This window comes from Pygoscelis adeliae, unplaced genomic scaffold (assembly GCF_000699105.1).
Source record: "Pygoscelis adeliae isolate BGI_AS28 unplaced genomic scaffold, ASM69910v1 Scaffold131, whole genome shotgun sequence".
NCBI lineage: Eukaryota > Metazoa > Chordata > Aves > Sphenisciformes > Spheniscidae > Pygoscelis > Pygoscelis adeliae.
Genome location: NW_008824058.1, coordinates 1578151 through 1587029, shown reverse-complemented (window position 1 = coordinate 1587029; position 8879 = coordinate 1578151). Strand labels below are relative to the sequence as shown.

General features: G+C 47.9%; 1 protein-coding gene across 1 annotated transcript in view; it reads left to right on the top strand.

Moving 5' to 3' along the window:
• Positions 1 to 3979: 3979 nt before the first annotated feature.
• The window catches only part of KCNJ3 (potassium inwardly-rectifying channel, subfamily J, member 3), a 61362-nt gene continuing 56462 nt past the window's right edge, over positions 3980 to 8879 (top strand). The window contains exons 1-2 of the mRNA XM_009334041.1: positions 3980 to 4078; positions 8199 to 8448. Coding sequence (XP_009332316.1) covers positions 3980 to 4078; positions 8199 to 8448 — 349 coding nt within the window. The remainder of the gene's footprint in view (positions 4079 to 8198; positions 8449 to 8879) is intronic.

Sequence of the window (8879 nt, the reverse complement as noted above, 5' to 3'; positions counted from 1 at the left end):
AGGCACGACAGATAGATCAAAAATAACAGTCGTCACAGCCTGATGCTGTTGTACATTGGACAGGTTTTGTTGCTGCGGAGGACACAAATTTCAGCCTTTAATTTAAATTTAAATTCCCGCCTCGGGAATCGAGGCGGCTCAGACTGGGAATAATAGCAGGTAGAACGTAGGCACATCCTTAAGGCCCTCGGTATGGAGGGCTGGTGGCGGGTAAGCGGAATCAAGAACGTGTATCTTTTTCACAAGGACTCCCTTACTTGCTGATCCCAACCTCAAAACCACATTCCCATCCCTCTGCCTCAGCCCATCCATGTAGACCTCCACGTGGCCCACGCAGGCTTGCGCAGAGCTGCTGCAGCGTCCGCTGCAAAGCCCTGCCCTTGGCGGCATCCTTTCCCTGCCCCAAATCATACCGATGGATGCGGTTCAGGAATCAACACTGGAGAGCTGGAAGAAACCCTGTTTAGGTACGTATTTCATAGGCGGTTATGTACGTGCGTCTGTGTAGTTTGGGTACGTACCTTCAACATTGCTGGAGAATGGAACAAATCCAGCTTCCCACATTTATTTTGTTGTCACAAACGGGTGCATAGTTGTAACCTCATGCCTGGAAAACCGGACGGGTGACCCAAAGCGGTGGGACAGTAACTAATGGCAAGGACGAGGTTACTCGTGCCGGACAGCCCGGCTCACTCGGGAAACTGGGGCCTGTGCGAACCAAATGCGTTTTTGTTTGGCCAAATACAAAAGTCACATTTGGAAATGAGTGGCGTGGGAAATGCCTGCGGACTGAGGGCAGGCTTCGACATGGCAACACGAGTCGGGCGACGGGAGACTCTTTGCTCAAAGGGCTCAAGGCGCCTCGGCGTCGGTGGGCTGATAGTCCCAAACCGCTGAAGGGTATTAGGCGTGTTGTAACAGAAATCGGTGGTATTTGTGGAGGTCACTTGCGGTCCTCCTTTCTTTAATGGAATACAAGCCCTTGTAATACACTCTTCTTAGTATGGCTTTAAAATATTCCAGTAATATTTAATCTCATGCAAATTGAGGCTACATACCCCTTCTTTTTCCTGCGAGAGGCTGTTCATTGTATGACCTAATTTAGCGGATGGGGTGTAATAACGATCAACTATTCAGGCGGCCGTCTGCCTCCCTCAGCAATCCCCGTGTCCTGCACGTGGGTCAAGCCCCCGGGATAATTCGAGGCGGTTACTGACCTCGGCGCTCGGAGCTGTGCTATTACATGGGAGGAAAGCAGATGCTGTTTTGGGGTTCTCTCATTCATTACCCAGCGGTGCCGTATGCTGTACCACTTGATGGAATGTTCTGGAGGAACGCACAGCCCTCTCTATCAGACTGTGATCGCTTCTTTAACTGCCAGCCTGGAGACATCTCGACCTAGCATTAAAAACAAAAGCCGTGCAACAGGGTATATCCTTCCAGGTCTCCTGATGTTTGGTGAATAGCAGAATACAAATTAACCCTGCAGAGTTTGAAAAGAAGGAAGCAGGGCAAGGGAAGGCTGATGTTGCTGACAGAAGTTGTTCAAAAGTGGATCACACTTTTAAAAAAAATAAAAATAATCAATAGCTGCAGTTGCAATCTGTATGAATGCTGACAGTTTGTCTTAGCTTTTCCCCTTTCATTTGATTCTCTGCAAGAGCTTTTGCTTTAATACTAGAAGAAGTTATTTTTTCCATTCCTGTCTTCACTGCAGCATGTTGATTTAATTACGGTATTTTTTTCAAGATTTGGTGGTGGAAGGAGACAAGACAAGCTGAAACACTGGGATGGGGCAGACCGCTCTCATTCACTCCAGGAAAGAGTACAATACAAAGCAGACAGTAGGACATTTTGGTTTCTTTAATTAAGACTAATTTACTGGAAGCAAAATACGCAGCACAGTGACCGCTGCCACACTGCTCAGGGCTCCCGTCCTCCCCCAGGAGCAGAGATCCTGTTACCGCCTCCTTACGCTATTTCTTGTGTTTGCTCTTTGCATTGGTTTTGTCCCAGAGGTCCCATAACCATCTCTCAGGCTCTTCTCACTGTCTGCGTGCTTCCCTGCATCTCGGGGTCTCCTCGAGGTTGCTTGTCTTCACACTGAAACCGAAACCATAAAAAACCATAAGAGTAGAGTAGAGTAGGGTAGAGTAGGGTAGGGTAGGGTAGAGTAGAGTAGAATAGTTCAGTTGGAAGGGACCTACAATGATCACTTAGTCCAATGGCCTCACCAATTCAGGTCAAAATAGTAAATTTTTTTTTTTTCTCTTTTTACTTATCGTCACATCTTTGGAACAGGGAAAGAACAATCTCTGGAAGGTCTTTGTTGGCTTTTGGTTTTTTTTAGTTTGTTTGTTTGTTTGGGGGTTTTTTGCTTTCTTCTGGGGGCTTTTTTTTCCTAAGGAAAATCCAGGTATTTCTTTACTAAGTTATTTCCTCTATTTTTTCTGCCTCTGCCAGGACTTGTTTTCTCCATGGAGAGAAGAGTGAGCTGAAAGCAGGGGTGTTTCCAGCCATCACCGAGGAATGAATCGGCTGCTCCCCCGGCAGCAGAGGGTGCTGGGGCTGGCAGGGGCACGGGAGGAGCAGCCGCGAGCAGGGCAGGGGGCTGCTCCGGGTCCCCGTCCAGCAGGATCCCATCTTTGGGACCTTCTTTATGATGAAAAGGGAAGAGAGCAACAGGAAAAGAAGTTAGATTCCCGGTTATCCGCTGGTGGGACTGTTCCCGCGGGTGCATTCCCGGGAGCCTGGCAGCTGCCCTTCCCCACGGGCAGCGCAGCGGGGTTTATTTACGGACCGGGCAGGTTGGTGCCCTTTGCTGAGCCGCAGCCTGCAGGTTGGGCCGCGGGAGGGAAGATGTTTTCCAGCCCCGGTAACAACTTCTGAGAGCCACAGCATTTTGTTGTCATGATTTACAATTGTTTTATCGGAAAAATGGGGAAAATGCTAGTTTGCTAATAGCACAGATGGGAAATTTAGAGACTACTTGAGTGCTTGTCTTCAGCTAATAGCCATTTATTCTCCACAGAAAAAGGCGTCTGCTGCATTTCTGCTTTAACTGTTTATCCGAAATGAAGATTGATTTCATTTTCTGATCAACACAGCCATATTTTCCTACAACTTGCCAGCTTTACCTGTGCATTTTGGTGAACTATTGCTCTAAACTTGAGTTAGTTATAAGTATGTGCCGTGCTGTCTTTCTTTTATGGGACTATTGTAGTCACTTTTTCTTTCCTTTTACTGTGTCGGTTTGAAGGTGATTATTCCTCCCCAGGTCTGGTACTTTGAATTTCTTCTTATTGAATTGTACCTTTTTAAAAATTCCAAATTATTATTTCAGTTCGTCAAAACACTAAATTCTAGTTTTGTCCTCACTCTTCTTGCACTGCCTCTACATTTGGTATTGTCTGTAAATTTAATAACCCTGCTTATACCTTCTTCATCCACGGCTTGACCTGGAATCAAGAGAAGCTGCTGCAGACACTCGGTTATTAATCTCTCCAGTCCAGCCCTGAGCCTCTCAATCTTGGTGGAGACACCGGCTGCAGCTTTGCGAGAACTTGCACAAAAGACACTGCACTTTTTACAGGAAAGAAAATATTTCAGAAACCATGATGGCTGTCAAAAATTCAATTGGTGATACCGTAATTTTGCTTCACAGGGGAGGTTAAGCACAGTTGCACTGGAAGAAATACAGACCTGGTGATGCTTTCCGGTAGTTAGCACATGTACGTCCAGTGCAGCGTCCCCACAGAGCAACTCCATCTTAGTCCTCGGTGAGCGTTGGTCTGGCACCACTTCTACTCCGACCTATTTTGAGTTATAAAATGTGGGAAAAAAAGCATCTATGCGAGACTCGCGTATGTCAGGGCAGGACACGGTGGTTCCCACCGCCGGGCACCCTGTGCTCTCGTGGGGTGAATACTCGTACGCAGGGAGGAGCAGGGGGAACGGGATTTGGTGACAATTCTCCCAAATGCTGATAGAGCATCCAGCCCTTGTGCCCTGGGGCAACGACTGGAGATGGTGTCTGTGTGCCCGCTCCTCCGGGACAGATTTTCATAGAATTTCCCCTGTTGCTTATTGAACCCAGGTACATTTTTAGCTTCCCCGATACCTTGTGAGGAGTCCCACAGGGCAGAAAGGGTTGGCATATGCAGCGTGTGAAGAAACACTTCATTTTTATTTTTTTTTCCCCTTTGGATGTTGGTCTGTGTGTGACCTCCCAAGAACAAAGCAGCAAATGGGCATCGATCATTAAAGCAGAGGTTCCTAAGTGCCAACGCAAATGCAGACGCTGCAATCAAATCAATAGCTCTGACGGATCTATTCAGGGCAACCTAATGCCTCCTCCAGCCAAATACTGCTGCCCTCTTAATGGAGGAAATCCATCCTCAGCGAGGGGAGTTTAAAAAACAAAAAAAAAAAAAAAAAAAAAAAAAAGCATGAAAGCAGCATGGATGGGGAAAAAACCTCCACATTGGAAACAGTACTCGTTTGGTCAAGACCACCTTTTGACCAATATTTTTACCATATTGGTCAAGACAAATTTTTAGGTTTTTTTCATATTAGAAGTGAGATAGGAGAGAACATTGGGCTACGACACGTGTATGTGGGCCACGCTGGGGTCGCGCTGTGGGCGCTGGTGGGAGCTGTGGGACACCTCCGCTCTTCTCCAGGGGCCGCAGCAAAGGCTGCCTCGGCTCCGCACACCCGCTGCTGCTGCAGGGCTCCCTGCCTTGTCCATTTGACAGCCGTTAGCTTCTGCCTTCCAAAAGGGAAATTCGAGGCGTAATCCAGACCTGAGTGGGATGCAAAGGCGGCAGCAGCCATCGTGTCAAACCACCTGCGTTTTCCAGAAAAATGTTTCATTTGCCTTGTCAGCCCAGCAGAAACAGGATAAAAATATTCTAAATTTGGACAGTGAATACAAGGCATTCTGAATTTGCCAGGTTTTACCAGTAACCGAAAAACCGACGTTAGCTCCGGAATAGCAGGGGGAAAAAATAATGTTTGTGTCCATTTGCATTTGACGGCTCAAAGTTTTGAAGCCCGATGTTGCTCCAAATTAGTTGGACATAAATCAGAAGTAGTTCCTCCGAAGTCAGCAGAATTACAAGCGCCTGAAAGCAGTGTGGGCGGTTGGGGGCAGCGGGGGCTCTGCATGCCGTCAGGGCGGCAGGGTCCTGCCGGGCCCCTGAGAGTAACTCCCCGCCTCTCCCAAATGAACCATGGAGGAAATATGTGAATTAATGTTAGTTGTGACTTACATTTTAGAAGGTAAGGAGATGTTGATTGAACTCACCGTGCCACGACCGCAGTTCTGGTTTGTGAGCGCTGCTGCAAACAAGTTCATTTGCTGTATTTCTGCTGTCACTCGGTGTTGTAAGCAACACGCTTTCAATTACCGTCATGCTGCTGTTACAGTGGTTTTCTGCCTCATGGGGAAGAAGCGAGACATAAAGTGCAGTGTCTGTCCTGAGGAGAATCATAGAATCATAGAATCATTAAGGTTGGAAGAGACCTCCAAGATCATCGAGTCCAACCGTCAACCCAACACCCCCATGCCCACTAAACCATGTCCCTCAGCGCCTCATCTACCCGTCTTTTAAATACTTCCAGGGATGGTGACTCCACCACTTCCCTGGGCAGCCTCTTCCAGTGTTTAACCACTCTTTCAGTAAAGACATTTTTCCTCACGTCCAATCTAAACCTCCCCTGGCGCAACTTGAGGCCATAAGGTTCAGAAGGTTCAGAAACGTGGTCCTGGGCGGCAGCTGGAGATGCCAGCGGCGGGGGAATATTCTGCCCCTTCCCAGAGCTCTTTAAGAACCGGCAATACACATCTCCTTCTGCATTTCCCGCCTTGGGTGAACTTTCTGGCTGCAGTCAGTGGCCTTGTGACTTCAAAAGGATCAGAGCTTCACTTCCAGTTTTCCTTCTCAGCCTTCAGATATACCAAACGTTCAAACAGACGAACGTGACCGGGATGGTATGATCATGACCGTATGGTTAATGTGAACATCACAGTCCAGAAGGGTCTTCTCAGGTGGGCCACCATAATGTTTCATAACACTTGTGCTTATATTTGACATCCTCTTTCACCACACAGGTTTTTCTTTGGAACTACCCAGTACTTCCTGCAAAAATGGAAGCAAATTCATTACTGCAGTGCATTAATACAAAATGCCGCCCCTGCAGCAGGGTGTCTGGGACCGTGTCCCGTGTATCTGTTGCAGGTGGCATCCCACAGGGGCTAGCGGGCTTTTGTATTTGTGAATTTGATTTTGCAGGTGAGAGGCAGAGCTAAAGGTTGTTTACACTGGCAGAGAGCGCGCCGGGAGGCAGAGGGCACTCGCTGGGGTTGTAGTGATCCACAGAAAGGTAAAGGCTCTGACACAACTAGTGTTGACCTCTAACATAACTAATGCTGCACTCTGCCATAACTAGTGCCACGGGACATGGAAGTCAGTCCAGTCCACCCATGGCCACCCTGGGGTGTAGCTAGGTAGCCACTCGGGACGCAGAAATTCAGCCAAGTGCGCGGTTCGTTAGCTGTGTTCCTGATTTTGGTGTGCATTTGCTTATGAACTAATTTGATGATTCATGGTGGAATTTTCTGTTCTGCAACCCAAGAACATTCAGAATCTCAATTTGAATTTGAATTGGAAATCCCCACATGGGTTTCCTGAGTGGCTTTGCATTCAAATAAGCGTTTCATTGCACTGCCAGGCATCATTGCCTCCTCCCACCCTGGTGGCAGGACTGTTTGTATCAATGGCACAGCTAACTGCTGAGAAAAAAATCAATCAGCTTGTGGTTTGGGTGGGGAAAGGAGTGTTCTGGGCTTTTCCTTCCTAACTCTGTAGCTGCTGAGATCTGGATTGACTCGAGAAGCAGGCATGAAGTGAAGAGCATCATGGACATCAAAAGGAATTAGAGGTTAAGACAGAGTTAGTTCCTGGGTGTTTTCACTTTGTCCTCCAGCTACGGTGTAATGAAATTAGCAGGGAATTCCATCAGTTTTGGGCTCCTGCCTGAGAGAAAATAACTCTTCCCAGGGCGTTCTTGAGAGCAGAGTGTTCTTGTCGCCAAGATAATTCGTACGATGGAGGACTTTTTTTTTATTGTCTATCATTTTCTTTTCCACTCGCATTATTTCCTTACCTCACCATGGATGACAGAACAAGTACATTGTCAATCTGCTTGTCTCCCCAAAAGAAATTATAAATTTTATTTTAATTTCAGTAATTAGAAGGAAATAGCTCCCCTTAGACTATTGTAGTTCTGTAACCGTAACATTGTGATTAATAACGTAGAATCTTTGCCTACTTCTAGCCTACAGACGGGAGAGAAGAGGTGAGAGAGGCAGCCCGCGAAAGCAGGGGGGGCTGTAGGAAGAAAAAAAGAAATACCCGAGCACGGGAGAGGGGAAGCTGGAGAGGCCAGCGCGACCACCGGAGGATTCTGGTAGCGTAACACTGTGTAGCCGTCGCTTGGGATGAACTTTACCCAGCATTTGTGTTAACTGTGGGGGGAAATTAACAGGCATCATACATTGCAGGAAGAAAAGTAAGGTAGGGGACTTGAGAGATCAAACATGTAAATAGAAAATAGCAAAGTAAGACTCATTTTGGCAAAAGTAAATTCATTTTGCAACAAAAATATAATCTGAAACATAAATGCAGTGGCAGTGAATCATAGAATCATAGAATAGTTTGGGTCGGAAGGGACCTCTAAAGGCCACCTAGTCCAACCCCCCTGCCCTGGGCAGGGACATCCTCAACTAGATCAGGTTGCTCAGAGCCCCGTCCAGCCTGACCTGGAATGTTTCCAGGGATGGGGCATCCACCATCTCTCTGGGCAACCTGGGCCAGTGCTTCACCACCCTCAGCGTAAACAATTTCTTCCATATATCGAGTCTGAATGTCCCCTCTTTTAGTTTCAAGCCATTCCCCCTTGTCCTGTCGCAACAGGCCCTGCTCAAAAGTCTGTCCCCATCTTTTTTATAAGCCCCCTTGAAGTACCGATAGGCTGCAAGAAGGTCTCCCCAAAGCCTTCTCTTCTCCAGGCTGAACAGCCCCAACTCTCTCAGCCTTTCTTCACAGCAGAGGTGTTCCATCCCCCTGATCATTTTCGTGGCCCTCTCCTGGACCTGCTCCAACAGGTCTGTGTCTTTCTTGTGAAAAGGCTAGGAAATTAATGCTGAAGAAGGTGAAGCGATAATGGTTAGAAAATTAGGAATGTGCTTTACAACACGACTAACAGCTGACGATGCAGATTCGCTCTGCGTGGCCTCTTGGCGCGGTGTCAGGGAGCAGATGGTGTGCGCTGACGGGCACCTGCCCCCGGAGCACCAGGAGGAGGAGCGGGTGAGGAGCGAGGACCTCGGCGATTCGGAGAATCACCAGGACGCACCGAAAGGAGAAAACACGAAGCTTCTCGGCAGGAAAATGGAAAGGTTATCAGGGACACACAACGGCAGCACGGATTGCTAAAGCAAAATATCAGGTGGAGAAACATTGTTAGGTTTGGATAAGCTGCTATAAAACTTTATGAAAGTTATTGCAGGAAAGAAATGTGAGAAAGAGCCAGAGTAATTAAGTGTATTACAAACAGCCTGACAGTAGTGAGGATGATGGACACCCCCAGTCTCCCCTCGTGGTAAACCCCATCTGTTTGGGCTACTGAAATAAGGTTTATAATAAGGCACTGACAAGGTGCGGTAGGGGCCGAGCACCCGCTCAGCACCCGGGCGCTGGCGCTGAGCCTTCGCCTTTCCCGGGGTGCGCCCTGCCGCTCGCCTGGCAGGGCCGCCCCGCGCCGTGGAGCTACCGGCCCTTTTTCGCTTAGCCTCATGGGCTGAGTTTCTACAT